Source organism: Antedon bifida, chromosome 3 (assembly GCF_963402885.1).
Source record: "Antedon bifida chromosome 3, ecAntBifi1.1, whole genome shotgun sequence".
NCBI classification, from domain to species: Eukaryota; Metazoa; Echinodermata; class Crinoidea; order Comatulida; family Antedonidae; genus Antedon; species Antedon bifida.
The window spans coordinates 3,891,942-3,908,675 of NC_136228.1; the positions used below are offsets into that span (position 1 = coordinate 3,891,942).

Below are 16,734 nucleotides of genomic sequence, written 5' to 3' on the forward strand. Positions count from 1 at the left end.
AGGCTACACGCAGGAAGGCCATATTACTGACTACTACTAAACATGTGTAAGCGTATATTTGTTTTTTATGCGAAATTAAGCAGACAATCTGCAATATGCACTTACTATCAAGTTTGTTCATATTTGCTATAATTATTCAATTAATTATTAATTAAATCATGTCAGCATATTGGTAGGCACAGAAAATGTATTTTTAATATTTCTACAAATCGTTAAAACAATATGGTCCATGATTAAACGAGCGACATGGTTCCCCTAATTGTTTAATTAGTTTCGGCCTTTTAAATTAAATGTGACAAAATCACCGGGATTCTGAATGTCATCTAATAATCATGTAAAAATGGTTCGGGACGCATTTAAAGGAATTTGATTAATACAGTTTTAATTCGAAGCACGAATCCCTAACCCTAACACTGTTCTTTAACGGGATGTAAATCGTTAATAGGACTATCCCTTTTCCTGATTATTTCAAGCCGAAGGAAAAGTGGAAAGGCATACGTTGAAGTTGTTGTTTGCGGTAAATAGAGGTCATGTTATATTCTTTCCTCATAATATTTATATCAAAATATTTGTTTTGTTTGTTTTTTTATAAAATAATAATCCAAATTAATTTTTTCCCGGAATTTATTTGTGTGTAGATTGACTTTATAAATAAGTAAAAACGGTCTTTTTTCCTCCGTCAAATAAAGTAGCTGGAGAAGCAGTAGATAACACCTCTTTTGGGATACCTCCTATTCGAGGGACACTATACCTACAGCAGAGCGGTAAGCGGAAAACCGCGTAGCTTGTCCCACGTAGAATCTATATCTATCCTGAGCGCGGAAACCGCACGTCCGCTCCGTGTTGTGTGTAAATGGTCATAATAACATAGATTCTATATTTGAATTATCGTTACCACCCGTCTGTGTCAATTGGCCTTTAAGCAGACAGGACACTTCCCTATGAAACGAATGAAGGGTCGACTGGAAAGACGAAATAAATAAATACAGGCAATACATTAAGACTATGGCCAATCCTTATTCAGGAGACATCTCTTATAATGGGATACTTCTTTTGGGTACCGAGTGGGTCCCATATAGGTGTTTTACTCTAGTAGGCCTAATAACATGGACAGACCTTTGTATTTTAATCCATTGTAGGCCTTCTTTTTGTAGCACATAGAGTTCCGATTAAACAATATTAAAGCAACTATTTCGACTTTTAGAATATTATGATAATCATTTTTGTACCGCAAGCTGTTGCATAATTATTACTACAGAAATCAGTTATATATAAATTTTAACAAAAGAAAAAACAAATGTTATTGATTGTACGAAATGGAGGCCAAACATCTGCACTATTTGAATAATACTGAAATAAAAAATCGTTGTTGAAATGAATTTTTGTCAGAATTGCTAGAATAAACGTATTTATTAATTGGTAATTATAAAATAATCCAACTTATGGTGTTGGGGGGAAAAAATTTGGTACAAGTACAGTAGAACCCTATTAAGGGGACACCTTCAGGACCCCAACAATATTGTTGGGCTGTAGTGTTTAAACAAATATTTCCCACTCATCATTTCTCTTAATAAAGGTGTCCAGAAAGAGGAGTTCCACAGTAGTCAACATTTCCTATTGAATTACATATACATTATACAACACTAATTGTCTATAAATACATTCTTTATTGAATTGCTCACAAAATAAACAAAACATTGAATATTATATTTAAACAGATAACAAACCAGGAAATAAGTACCATTTTGAAACCATGTAAAATATGTGTACTAGTCATAGAATGTGTGTACTAGTCATAGAGTGTGTGTACTAGTCACAGTGTTCGTGTACTAGTCATAGAATGTGTACTAGTCATAGAGTGTGTGTACTAGTCACATTGTGCGTGTACTAGTCATATTATGTGTACTAGTCACAGAGTGTGTGTACTAGTCACAGAGTGTTTGTACTAGTCATAGAATGTGTGTACTAGTCATAGAATGTGTGTACTAGTCATAGAGTGTGTGTACTAGTCACAAAGTGTGTATAGTTATATATTAATTTACCAAGTAACTTACTAAATAAATATAAAAAATATATAATAATGAAGACAGCTATGGGCAAGAATAGCAGGAAGTGTATTCTACATTTTAATTTACTGTGTTACTGTATCTGGACAAACTAAAGCAAATTACATTGTTGATTTATATACAATTTATCCTTTTAATATTCATATTTCAGTTTTTTATTGTTTTACAGTCTTTCAATTTTTTTTTAGTGGATTATCTGGCATTTCAAAGGTTTTATAATTACATCATTTCTTTAGCCTTGGTGAGGAGTTCTCTGGCAATTATGTGCCGTTGAATTTGTGCTGTTCCCTCATAAATCTGTCAAAATAAATAGAGATAATTAAAATTTAGGCAACAAAAATAAATCAAAGGGAATTTTAAATCGATATTTAAAAAAACAACTTTTAAACTATACTAGGGAAAGTACGTCTTTTTTGTAACACACTATTAAGAGACACTTTCATTACTAATGAGGGACGATATACATTTTAGCATTACAACCAACCGCTAGCTAGTGGACATCCCTATCAGGACATTATTTGGGTCCCAAAGCTGTCCCTTTAATAGAGGTTATACTGTATTTATTACACAATAGGTGGTGAATTCTATATTAAAAGTAAATTTATATGTACCTGGTAAATCTTAGCATCTCTCATCAATTTCTCAACTGGATATTCACTGTTAAACCCATTTCCACCGAAAACTTGTACGGCGTCCGTCGCTGCTTTGTTCGCTACGTCGGCTGCGTACGCCTTGGCTATTGACGCAAAATACGTGTTCCTCTGGCCTTGGTCAATCATCCATGACGATCGGTACGTTAGTAGACGGGACGCTTCAATACCAATTGCCATGTCGGCTAGTATGAAAGCCACTGCTTGGTGCTATGGAGGAACAGTGGAATTGTAATTACATTAACACCTCTATTAAGGGGACACTTTTCCCAGAAACGAACAAGGTGTAATATATCTTATTACCACAGCCAGCACTATTAAGGGGACACTTGATTGCATCCAAAGGTGTTCCCTTAATAGGTGTTCCACTGTATTATGGTTCTTAGGCTCTGAAACCAAACAATAGATGGAAATAACGTTTTAAATATACAGTTAAAATTTAAATTCGATGTAGATCATGATACTTACTTCACAAATGTACCTGCCCATTGTCTTTCTCTCCATAGAGTACTTTGTAGCCTCATCCAGGGCTCGCTGAGCTAGGCCGACTGCCCCTGCAGCGACCTATATAGAAAAATACAGTACATTTAGGAGATATTTTATTAGGAAAGTAAATGATTTTCTATCATGATGAGCTAAGCCAGGTAGCCAGGCATAGAATAATTTTGCCAAGCATTTATTTGTTAAACAGGCTGGTTCACTGGTAGGCATAAATATCCAAACCAAGCTTAGGCAGGTAAAGACCTCATCACCATACCAGGCTAAATCCTGCCTTTCCTGTGTATGAATGACACATAATCTTCAGAAGCCTTGACCTAAGCCAATGTTTACTATACCTAATTTACTCTATACAGTACTAGGCATAGAATAGATATTCTTTCTATGTAGTCATTTTAAGGCCAAATTGTTATAATTAGTTGTGCAAAAATCGTACTGGTGGCCTAGTCTTGTCAAACGCTCCCATTGCAATCTTAAATCCCATTCCTTCTGATCCCAACACGTTCTCTTTTGGAACCACTACGTCTTCAAATGTTATTCCACGTGTATCTGATGCACGTTGTCCCATATTCCACTCCTAGACAATCAATAAAATCATTAAAATGGTGTATGTAATTCAATTAATACTTCTATTAGATAAATAACACACAGAATTAGCTTCTTTCTTTAAAACAGTAAAACCATGGAGCTATCTAATTTTATAAATCCATGGTAAACTATTAATAAGGAGAAACCATGGAGCCAGTTTAATAGGGGTTGTGCGTGGGTTAAATATATTTCCCCTATCGTGTTTGTTTCACAGGAATATAACAACGGGAGTGTCCCCTACATTGAGGTGACCCAAAGGTTGGTTTCCATTGTACGGCTAAGAAACTAAGGATAGGTTAATCAATATCTATCAATCAAAATCTATCAATAAACGTAAGAAATGATGACGATAACTAATGTAGAAAAATTAAATCATATAATTAGCAGTGGAGTGTAGTTCTTGTCTTGGGAGTATAACTGCTGATTTTTTAAATTTTTAATATCATCCTTGGTATAAATAGAATCTGCTATCTATATGGGGAAAACCTTACCTTACGTCCAGGCGTCAAACCAGGGGTATCCCGATCAACAATGAACCCAGTAAAGGCTTTCCCAGTGGATGTCTTGGGGTCTGGGTCGGTCCTGGCTAGCACAAAGTACCAGTTGGCATGTCCTCCGTTTGTAATCCACATCTTGTTGCCGTTTATCACGTACTCGTCACCTTTCTTAACGGCTTTTGTCTTCAATCCCGCGACGTCCGAGCCTGCACCAGGTTCTGTTACTCCATAGGCCTATCATTTAAACATTTATTTTTCATTTCAAAACACTTTTTTTCATTTTATTTGTCATTGAATTCTATTGTTTATGTATATCTACCTATTCTATAGCTTAATTTAATTATTATATTTTTTGTATCAATACTTCTATGAATTGATGACTTTTTGGGGTCAGATGTCAGATGTTTACATCTCTCTGAGTTAACCAATAGATTTCATTTGTACAATAGTGATGAATCATATTTTCAAATATACTTACACACATAAGCGGGGCTTCTGTCATGCGACCTAAGTACTTTTTCTTTTGTTCTGCACTACCAGCGATTATGACTGGCATTTGCTGTAAAGTCAGAAAAATTTAAATTTATATTTTATTGTCCACACATATGTACCATTATTAAGTTACACCCTAATAGTATTTAGGTCATGTGATAGATTCAGGGTAGGCTGGACTTACTCCAAGTGAATTGGCCTCAATGGCAGTCTGCACACCAGTACATCCATATGCTAGCTCCTCTGTTACGATACAAGCATCCAGTATTCCAAGACCTGGTCCACCTATGAGAATAATAGAACAGTCCAGACTAGTTCATGTTCAAAATACATATTATTTCTATTTATTTAAGATAGTAATTAGACACCATTAGACTTACCACAGTCCTCTGGTATGTGTGTGTTCATCAGACCAATTTCCCATGCTTTCTTGATTATGTCCATCGGGTACTTAAAAATTAAATATTTTTAGTATGCTTATAAGAGCCCTAAATATCAGTTCTTTGGTAATGAAAAACTGCATGGGTTATCCTCTCTTAAGATAGTTATTAAAATAATAAGATGAAAATGGAATATTACATTAAATAAATAGGGGAAGCAGAGTTCATCAAACTTATTAAATATTGCGTATATACATACCTCGCCAGATTTGTCATATTCCGGTGCTTTGGGAATGATCTCTTCCCTGGCAAACTTACGTGCCACTTCTTGGTATTCCCTCTGCTCATCCGAGATTTCTATTTAAAAAAATATATAATATTTTTCTCCTTTTCGCATTCTGTTTTTTACCTTTTTATAATTATAGCCACCTTGTATTTATTTGTGGAGCTTGACAACACATCTTTCAAAATGGAAATCAGAAACATCTAATCAAATTAGTAGGCAAACTGTTCATAAAATGTGAATTAAAAAATTACATACCAAATGATATGCCAGCGGCCAGTGGATTTGTTGCAGGGTCAGTGGCTGTAGCCTTGCATCGGACAGTAGCAGAACGCAAGAACGTCTGGCCTAAAGCCTATATATAATAATATAAAATGCAGTATAAATAACAAATTTTCCCTTTAGATTTCAGAGTTGTTTTTTTTATTTGCCAAAATATTATCAGTTAAAGATACCAACTTCACACATTAAATACAGTCAATATTGTAATGCAAACACTCTACTATGAATGATAAAAAGCTCATTGATAGTATTCCTCTTATTAGGCCGATTTTCCACTAGTCGAATTTGTTTGCACAAATCGAAAATGTCAGCTTAAATACGCATGCGTATTCATCTTCCAAATACCTCTCTATGCACCTTCGATTTGTGGAAACTAATTTGCCTAGTGGAAAATTAGTTTTAGAACAAAGTTAAATTTACAATATGGAACGCAAATATAGTTATTTGTTTTAGTGGGGTTGGGGGTTAGGATTATACACAATATCTTCTGATACAATGAAAAGGTGAAATTGCCATTTATATTTTTAAACTGTGTTAGCTGACTGTTCACAAATTCCTCCTGTTTAATGGCGGTCATCCTGGGTCTTTTTTATTGTACACAGTGCCAATGTAACGGTTGGCTGAATAAATTAAAATGTGGTTTTTAGAAATGTGGTTGAATACAATTTACAAACAATTAAACTGAAACTGCTACTGATAACCAGCCATGGAGTAATTCCATGTTAATAGGACCAGCATTTTCAACCAACTTTGTATTGAATAAAATAATTACATACATAACAGAAACAACTGGTATGATGTAGGGCCTAAACAAACTATGAAATACCAGCATAAAATTTTAAAATTCAAGCCTTCGAATAGCCTAGGCCTAGGTATATAATATACTGTAACTATATAGGCTAGGCCTACTACTACTAGCTAGCCTACTAGTCTCTGGTAGTTTTCATAATTATTAGCTTCAAGTTCTATTGTAGAAGTAGTTCATTCCATCCATGCCTACCATAGAAATAAAGCCTACGTCTAGCTAGTTAGGGGAGTAGAAGAATATCATTTAGAAATGCACTTATAAAAGAGGAATCTTAGGCCCTTAGGTCTTATGTCGCCAAGAAGGCAGGTCACTCATCTCTCCCCTGTTCCATGTTGACAAGGGAGAGTGACACTACGGCCTAGCTCACAAACTTCAAGTTAACAAAAATTCAATCTCAATTTCTGTAAAAAATATCATAAATTGTAACTTAAGTGATTACATGTCCATTTAACATACCTTCGATGCATACTTTAGAGAACATAAAACATAAATTTACCTTTGTAGACAGTGCAGACCGAAATGCCATCATCTTTCAACGTTTTTACACACTGCTCACTGCCAGGGAGCTAATCCAGCAATGACTTCTTCCCATACCGTCCACGATTCATCGACCCTGGAAATTAAAAGTCTCCTCATGAATATTCATCAATGAATATTTCATTACAAATCCAATTTTGAGGTTATAACAGTTGTTATTTACTTTCTTAATCAAATATTTCGTGTCAATAAATTCATTTTTTATTCACGCAGACGATTTTCATGTTTAATACTAATTAGATTTTATTGTGATTTACATTGTACACTTTATTCAAATCATTAAGTCGACTAATTTGAATACATGTGACTAAGCCGGTGGAATATCACAGTTTCAGTGTCGATCCACTGAACCAAGATAAATATCGTTAAAGGAAAGATGGAGCTCGCATTGCCAAGATAAGAACTCGTAACAGACTTTTGATCTTATTTCTGGCTACTAACAGTACTTAATTTGTGTAGGCCCTACATTTCTCTTAGCGGCGGGCCGTGTATGTTATATTATTAATGGTCGTGAAACTGATATTGTGCTCAGCCACAGATAAAACCCTTTGATCTCCGGACCTAGCATCCTGTTGTTAGCGTTGCCTTGGTTAGAGTGTTAGGCCTACCCGAGTCAAAATAAAGTCGCAAGTAGGATGGCCTAAGTTTAGGCCTACTATCATACTCCTAAACAGTCACGGCGCCGATTAAAAACACAAAACGGTATTCTTTACTAAATTTATTCTTTAAAATTCACTTCAAGCATTGGTGTAATAGTAATCTTTAATATGGGCTCAGTTTCTAAAATGAAACGGAAATAACTTATATATGCGATGTAAGAAAGTGTTCTTTTAGCAGCAGTTAGGCAGATTGATAATGTTCTTCTTCGACGAGCAGATTAGGCGGACGACTGCCTGAATTAGCAAAATATCGCTCAAAATATTTATTGGTTCATCATTTTAGCCTTCATCAAAATCTCTCTTGCAATTATGAGTCTCTGTATCTGTGCCGTTCCTTCATAAATCTGTTAAACAAAATCAGATCAATCATATATTAATTACCTAATGAATATTCATATCCTGCCACACTACACGAAGACAGTGATTGTTATTGTATTGTAGGGATGTCAGTAAAGTATATCCACCTGATAAATCTTGGCATCTCTCATAAGTTTCTCCACTGGATATTCTTTATTATAACCATTCCCGCCAAAAATCTGCACGGCGTCTGTAGAACACCTCATGGCAGCGTCAGCAGCATAGGCCTTGGCAATAGACGCGTCGAAAGGTGCCAATTTTCCATCCATACCTTGGGCAGCTCGAAGCATCAACAATGTTGCTGCCTCGACATCGATTGCCATGTTGGCTATCATCTGAGAGACAGCTTGATGCTTCATGAAAAAAAGATGACGTCATAGTTATTATTGCATAACTTACAGAAGAAAAAAAGAAACACCGTACCAGAATAGCACATATTCAAACGGATGTATTATTACCACACTCTCTTGTTGTTCATTACTACAGAACCCCTCTCACATTCTTTCCTACATAGTTTTTATGACAATCAACGATTTGGCAAAACATTAAAAACAAATTACCTCTGCAATAACGACACCCATTGTTTTTCTCTGAAGCGAATATTTGACTGATTCGTCTAGAGCTCTTCTGGCAACACCAGTGGCGGCAGCTGCAACCTGTATGAATATTTACAATAATCATTATATTGCTTTTGAGTAAGATCAAACTTTAAATAAGCTGCATGTGCGAAGAAATTATCTATACACAGTTTCGTGCATACATACATATAAATATAAAGTCATATGAACAATTAAATTGTTTTCATACTATAGTAATTCATTCATTCATCCATTTCCCAACCATTCGATAAACTTTATTTTCCTACAATTACTCCCTATACTGCAATATGCCCTCAAATATCCAGGTTACTTACAATCGGTCTTGTTCTATCAAACGCCTTCATTGCGAGTTTGAAGCCATTTCCCACACCGCCGAGTACATTCTCTTTTGGTACAACTACGTCTTCGAATGTAATCCCACGAGTATCGCTGGTTCGTTGACCCATGTTATCCTCCTAATTCAGAAAGATACTTTAGTTTCTTTCTTTAATCTTTTGGAAATCATTTGAAATAATACCCTGTCAGGAATTTTTACGCCGAAAAGGGGTCTACTAACCTTTCTTCCAACTTTCACACCAGGGGTTTTTACGCCAAAAGACCCATGGTTCCATTGATTCCTCCCAGAGTGGTCTACTAACCTTCTTCCAACTGTCCGGGGTTTTTTACGCCGAAAGACCCATAGTTCCATTGCTAATATTCTTTCTAAGAGTGGTCTACTAACCTTTCTTCCAACTGTCAGACCAGGGGTTTTGGCATCAACCATGAAAGCTGTAAATGCTTTACCAGCAGATGTCTTTGGATCTTCCGCCGTCCGTGTCAAAACAAAGAAGCTTTCAGCAACACCAGAATTCGTTATCCACATTTTACTTCCGTTCAAAACGTATTCATCGCCTTTCTTTTCAGCTCTTGTTTTTATTCCACTGACGTCAGAACCTGCACCAGGTTCAGTGACGGCATACGACTAAAAGAACAAACATTAATAGAATGACTAGTATCAAACACATTAAACAGAGATTACAAACCAATGGAGTTACTATTGCTAGAATAAAGACAAATCAAGTTATGTATAGTTACAAGGAGACTTAAGAACATTACCATAAATACTCGTTCAGATGTCAGTCTTCCAAGATACTCCTTTTTCTGTTCTTCTGTTCCACCAATGATGATTGGCGATGCCTGCAAGATCAACTCATATACGGTTACTAAGATAAATAGTTTTTCACATTGATTTTTCACAAGTATTCTGGCAACATTCTCACCTAACGGGACACTAATAATATCATATCATGTCATTTGTTTCGCCAATTTACAGAACGTACAAAATAAAATCAGAGCAAAAAATTATAGATGAATGAGGCAGGGTTACTTAAAAAGGCTCTTCACATTAATAATTTACTTTACTGGTCTCATGGTCAATATCACAAGATGGGATGCATTATTACATAATAAAAAGATATGATAATTGGAATATCATAAAATAAATATACAGGAGAGACGTACAGTAGGTCTACGTTCATCCCAAGAAAGAACGCCTCGTTCCAGATAATGAAACAAAAATTCACGTCGATTTCTAAGGACATTTCTCCACTTCTAAAACACCACATACTTGTTAACTAGTTTCTTGTACATCGGTAACGTCGTCATCGCACTTACCGTCAAAGTGTTACCCTCAAGAACCAACTGCACACCAGAACATCCGTATGCAAGTTCGGCTGCGATAAGACTGCACCCAAATACACCTAGTCCAGGTCCACCTAAAATGTAATAACCATTGAACCGAGAAACATTATTATTTAAAACTGGTGTTGAAGATGAACATGTCCGTTTTACATTAAGAAAGCTAGCGCAATGAGTTGAAGCTTATAACACAATCTTTTAATCATCGAGTTATGATTATGAGCGTTAAATTATTTTGTGGTCAATCGCAGTAATACAATTTTCGTTTAGAGAAAAACAATATCAAAAAACTTGATAAAGGCCCGTTGACGTAATTGTTTACCCTTCTCTGAAAATCCGAGAGATTGCTGTATATTGTACTGAACTTAACTCTCCAGTTATATTTAAGAAAAATCAGCTATCGGATTGTCAGAGAAGGTATTTGGAAAGAAAAGTTACGCGGCTCGTCTGCAGGCTTTACTTATTTACCTAGGTAAATGTTGTTGATCACTCTACAAAGTTCGCGATAACTGTGCCCATGAAACAAACTTACCCGTGTAAATAACTAAACCCTATGCCTACTGTACATATTTTCATAGAATTTAGGGCACAACGGAAATCATGAGAACGATACATTTGTGTATACTTACCGTATTCACTTGGTATACTGGTGTTGATACAACCAACATCGAATGCTTTGTTAACAATATCCCATGGAAACTAAAACACGATTGGTATAAAATTAATACAGGCAACTTAGTAAACAAACAAACACTCAATATACCCATACATGGACACGATGACGTCATAGTATTATCATATCTAATCACAAAGTCATACTGTCTTCAGTAACTCGTTCTCCTTGAGTTTCATTACATTTATTTTTTCATTACTTTCCTGCAGCTGCGGTACCGCAGTGAATGTATTTTCAACAGTAGTACTGAGCGCTATATTATATAAATATAATAATTTGTAGTGACAATCAAGCAGAATATTAAAATAGTACACTTCATCCTTGTTATTATTTCTGTTTTTCCTGCATGTTATTAATAATTATAATAAGAATATTTATTAAGAATTATACGTTTTTTAGATGAAATAAAAGTGGGACGAACCCACAAACGACCAAAAAAAAAAAAACCAAACAAAAAACAAATTAAAAATAACAAAAGGATGTGTACCTCTCCGGTTTTGTCATAATATGCCGCCTTCGGTATGATTTCTTCACGAGTGAACTTTCGCGCCAGATTTTGATATTCCAATTGTTCGTCTGATAGCTCTGTATAGTAAAAATATAAGTTTTAAATTTATAATAATTAAAATTGCAAAAGATAAGACCAATTGACAAAGACGAGCGGTAAGCTGAAAACCACGTAGCTTGTAAACCCACGTAGAATTCTGTATCTATATTTTATTACTGTTAACCGCTCGTCTTTGTAATTTGGCCTATACAGGTACATATAGAAGTAGCGAAAAATAGTACGGAGTGTACAATACCATGAAATGAAATGTTTTTTTATGAACATCACGTCGGTGCTGTCTGAGTTGAATCCCGTCTTGTGAAAGCCGCGTCGGGCGTAGTTTTTAGGTCGCGAGAACTTTATGTTTAATTTTCTTCCGACGATCGAGACGACTCAATGGGTATAATGCAATTGAGTCTATGAGTAAAATCATAAACACATTAAGCGACATAAACTAATTTTTTATGAAAAGACGGTATATCAAACACACAGACTTCAGTTCAATCAATCAATCAAAATAACATTTGTTTCCAAAAAAGAAGCTGAAGTACTAAAAAGTGACTTCTATATGAATTGTTTTAATGCCATGCGCTATCAAACTTTATGTGACAAAAAATTAAGTGTGATATGCCAAAATATAGTGATATGACATTATCGTGTCCATATATGGGCACATTATTGTCACATAAAGTTTGATAGTAGACCGAGCTTAATACTTAAATTCATGGCGTTTCCTGTTGCATGCCCAAGATGCAGATTTTGAGAAAATATAGTTTTGATTAAATTATTGATAAGAGGTGGTTGCTTCTCCCTTCTACTCTACCTTTAACTCTAACTTTACTCTTTTTGTTCTTGTTTAAATAGAAAGAAAGAATTCAGGCCTACTCTGTGCCCACCAGTGCCCAGATTCTTGCAAAGACTGGCTTATCAATTAAACACTAGGTCCTGACCTATTATGAGAATGTTATGTCAATTTGTATATGCCCTACAGCCCTATTTTTTTTATGATAACAAAATCTACTGTTTATTTTATGATTATTATAATAATCGATTATTTTCTCAAGGATTGACGCGAACTTAGATGGACTTTGGAATAGGCCTAAGAGTTGAAACACATGTCCTCGCAGCTGGGTCAACAATATTGACCACAAAACTGTTCTCGTCGCAATAGTGAAGCAAGTAGGGCCTAGGCTATGAACTGAACATTGGCCCATAGCTAAGCATGTGAACATTTTTTTCATCCTACTACTATTCCTTAATATTTATCAGCATGTTCTGATGATCCAAGCGTTGCTGAGCCTCACATACATTTTGGAAAATGCAATACAGCAAGCAAATTGGTGAATTTAGCAATTAGACCCTGTCCCTCATATTAAATGTATAGACATGCAAAACCATATATTCATTTTACTTTTATAAATTTAACTATTATCGGCGTTGTGCTGTTTTATTTATTAAAAAAAACAACTTACCAAAACACATTCCCTGAGATGAAGTCGATGCTAAACGAGAGGGGTGGCATCTTGGTGCAAATACCTTTAAAATGTCGTTCAAAATATAAAATTTTAAATGGAAAACAAAAGAACGGAAAACTAACATCACAATATATTGTTTTTAACTGTAATCAGCTGATTAAATTTCTCTTTAGAGTGTAACGGTCAGTGACTATTGACCAACTGAAATAAGTAAACTTATGGAAATAGGCCTACTAGTGGTCAACTCAGAATGGCCAAGTCCAATGAAACGAAATTCTTGAAATATGCGGTGGAAGACAGTAGGACCGCATCTTTGAGACATATTGAGGGGGAACCCATATTACGGGGAACTTTCCCGTGAAAAGAATTATTGCGACACCCTTATTCAATTCAGGGGGGGGGGGGGGGGGGCAGTGGACACAAAAAATAGGTAATTTTCCCGTGAAAAGAAAAGGGAAATCATTTTTAATAAATATAATGGTCAACCCATGGGACACCCTTTCTGCAGCGAAGGTGTCCACTTCTTAATAGGGGTAATTAAATGAGACAACTTCGACTTACCCTTAAACACTTCAGTGAATAATTCAGCATACTTCCTGAGTTTTCCTCGTAAAGGTTGTAATATGTCCAAATTCTACTAGGTTACTGCTGAGGTCTACAATGATTTTGCTAGATCTAAATCTTAGGGTAGTTGACCGTGATATACAAACATGAATTTTGATAAATAACACTTATCAATGGAACACAATCATGATAACCAAGGCATTTACATAGTATAGGTCTATAGGCGTAATAATATCAAGTGAGCTGAATAATGAATGTTTATGAGTTCAATCAGACGTTATCATAACTTGGCTGAAACAAATATGAGCGACATTTCAATCGTCAAAATGGTATACTCATGCCAACCTCTTTTTGGACGCAACAACGCCTTAATATAGGCGCAACTTAAGACCAATCGCAAGCGACAGTCCGAGGATCTATCGCGTCACGATTGGTCAAATCAATTGCGGTTCGGTTACGTCCTTGCGTTGCGTCCAAGTGGAACGCTACAAATCTTTTATTTATAAAGTGCACACACTTATTATTACGCGTTTATCATTGCGTGTACGAAACCAACAAATATAGTCAGGTGGCTTAGCGACTAAAACGTTACACGGTGGACAAAAGCACCAAATTTGGCATGAGGCTTCTTTTAGGCGTACTAATTGATTTTTGCCTAGGAGCCACCCGATCAGCTTCCGATTTTCCAAGATGGCGGCCAAAATCCAAAATGGCTGCCAGTAAATTGGTATATCATATATCTCTGGCTGTAAAAGTTACAAATAGACAAATAATGTACTGAATCGAGAATTTCTGAGGTCAGTAAAACTGATTCAGGAAATATTATATAAAGTGAGTTCCAAGATGGCGCCCAAAAATAAAAATGGTAGCCATTGAAATTGAAATACATATAATCGTATACAAAGTCACAAATAGCCCATTTCTAATGTATTTTAGTCTGCAAATCAGAAGGAAAGTGCAAGCATTGCATTTTATGAATTTTTTAACCATGCTTGTTATAAAAACCCATGTTATCAATTTTCTAAAGTTTTTCCTTGACCTTTGACCTCAATTTGAATATTTTAATCCAATTGAAAACAAAATAACCATATCTCCGCAACGCTTACATTAAATTAAATAATTTTAGTGTCAAATTATTTGGAAGATGCATATTAATATTCGTCCTAATGGAAACATTTGTCAAAAAATGACCGGAAGTATGATTTTTGGTATTTTTGACCTTTGACCTACATGTCATATAACTTGGTAACTAACAGTTGGACAAACTTTAAATAGGTCTCAAATTAATCAGAAGATGGATGTTTCTATTCAGTCTAATACAAACTTTTCCAAGAAAATGACCCAGATTCTTGTTATTGACCTTTGACCTGTACTGGTAGTACACATTTCTATATCTCGAAAACTAGTGGTCGTAAAAGTTTTTTTATGAGAAATTGTTAGAAAAATATATATTTATATGTTTTAAAATAAAACAGTTTCTATGAAAATGTAAAAGAATCCTATTTATGATAACTAAATTTGTAATTTGTTAACATCCAATAGTATTTGTTATGTATTAAAATGTGTTATATTTGCTGATTTTAGGCACTTAACGTAAATTTATCTGAACTATGGATATTTAATGTAAAATTTGTTTTCTTTAATATAAAGAAAATGTAATCATCTATCAAATAAGACCATTTAAAAAATATTCTGACAAAAACTTAGTTAGTTACAGGTAAAAAAGTGTACTTTTACTTATGTGAACAGCGCCCTCAATCTTTATTTTCCCAAAAATACCACATTTTATGTGGTTTCAGAAACTGAACTGGTTATAACTTTTTTTTATAGATTTGTTTTACAGTTACTTGTAATTTACATACCACCTCTACCATTTACTACAGCTACTTCATTTACATATTACGTCTGCCGTCCACACAGATACTGTATGTGATTTCCTAGTTTACTGGCAGCCATTTTGGATTTTTCCACCACCTTTGCAACGAGTGACCTATATTATCACCATGTCTAAAATATGTTTCAATGACCATGATTAGGCCTACTCCATGTTTTCCAACTTCGTTTGATACCTATATGCGATTTCTGCAACCAGAATGATATTCCAGTTTAGGCTACTGGCAGCCATGTTGGATTTTGGCCACCATCTTAACAACAAATGACCCATGTCATGCAACATGTCTAAAATATGTTTCAATGACCATGAATACTTATGTTTTGATAGTTCATTTGCCTATATGTGACTTCTGCAACAAATGAAATGTGATTTTCCAATTTATTGGCGGCCATTTTGGATTTTGGCCGCCATTTTGAAAAATAAATTACGACCAGAGTGGCTCCTAGGCAAAAACCAATTGGTAGGTCCCAACGAAGCTCCATGCCAAATTTGGCGCTTTTGTCCACCGTGTAACGATTTCCTCATTTTTTGTTGTTAAGCCACCTGACTAATAGCAACGGTACATTTTGTGGTGCGTTTAGGTCTATAGTATTTTAAATTATACTTATTTTGTCTTTGCTTAATTCTATGTTAATTAATGTGTTGCTGGGTACCCTACATTGTACATTTATTCACCTATCAAACTGTAGTATTATATTGTTATATTATTTGGTCAAAATATAATACACTGCCGGCTTACAATGCATTATTTCTATTGGAAAGTTAGAGCGCCATCTACTTAAATGACCAATTATCTTATCACTCACAGTCACCACATACACATTGTTTTGGTTCTGTTTTTCACGCGAAGCCAATTTGATTTGGCAAAGAAATACTTTTAGATTTGGGGGAGAGATAGCATCGTTGTGATAGCTAAAATTTAAAGATGGGAAAGAAGAATGGAAGTGAAAATGACGAGGAAGGATCAGAAGTAGAGTTTGTTGCGGATAAGAATTATGGTAAGAAAATAATCAATTTCTTATCGAGCATCACAAAATCGTCCGTGTGATGCCTGACCACCACCGGCAGTGACAGGTTTGCCAAGGTGGATGGCCTTGGCCATGACTGAAGTGAGTGTTATTGTGGTGGTTAAAATCGTTAGATGGAATTGAGACGGCTTAAATATTATGTTATGTGATCATAAACAATATAATTACTAATAGAATCAA

General features: G+C 35.1%; 3 protein-coding genes across 5 annotated transcripts in view; 1 reads left to right on the top strand and 2 right to left on the bottom strand.

Moving 5' to 3' along the window:
- LOC144838726 (choline transporter-like protein 2) overlaps positions 1 to 16,734 on the top strand; it is a 42,406-nt gene that overhangs the window by 395 nt on the left and 25,277 nt on the right. The window lies entirely within an intron of this gene.
- On the bottom strand, positions 1,648 to 7,175 carry LOC144838631 (medium-chain specific acyl-CoA dehydrogenase, mitochondrial-like). Its single transcript, XM_078694059.1, has 11 exons — positions 7,041 to 7,175; positions 5,713 to 5,809; positions 5,431 to 5,528; positions 5,172 to 5,241; positions 4,976 to 5,076; positions 4,778 to 4,858; positions 4,294 to 4,533; positions 3,651 to 3,791; positions 3,185 to 3,280; positions 2,678 to 2,926; positions 1,648 to 2,363 (listed from the first exon to the last, which is right to left on the bottom strand). The coding sequence occupies exons 1-11, from the start codon at positions 7,071 to 7,073 to the stop codon at positions 2,286 to 2,288; spliced, it is 1,284 nt and encodes a 427-aa protein (XP_078550185.1). The 5' UTR covers positions 7,074 to 7,175; the 3' UTR covers positions 1,648 to 2,285.
- LOC144838707 (medium-chain specific acyl-CoA dehydrogenase, mitochondrial-like) lies at positions 7,795 to 15,728 on the bottom strand. 2 transcript variants are annotated; one of them, XM_078694158.1, is made up of 12 exons: positions 15,702 to 15,728; positions 13,630 to 13,723; positions 13,066 to 13,129; positions 11,534 to 11,631; positions 11,003 to 11,072; positions 10,350 to 10,450; positions 9,792 to 9,872; positions 9,418 to 9,657; positions 9,011 to 9,151; positions 8,658 to 8,753; positions 8,205 to 8,450; positions 7,795 to 8,084 (listed from the first exon to the last, which is right to left on the bottom strand). In XM_078694158.1, the coding sequence occupies exons 2-12, from the start codon at positions 13,657 to 13,659 to the stop codon at positions 8,004 to 8,006; spliced, it is 1,248 nt and encodes a 415-aa protein (XP_078550284.1). In that variant the 5' UTR covers positions 13,660 to 13,723; positions 15,702 to 15,728; the 3' UTR covers positions 7,795 to 8,003. The 2 variants fall into 2 exon arrangements, with proteins under 2 accessions (XP_078550284.1, XP_078550283.1); XM_078694157.1 differs by lacking the exon at positions 15,702 to 15,728 and having other exon boundaries at positions 13,630 to 13,816.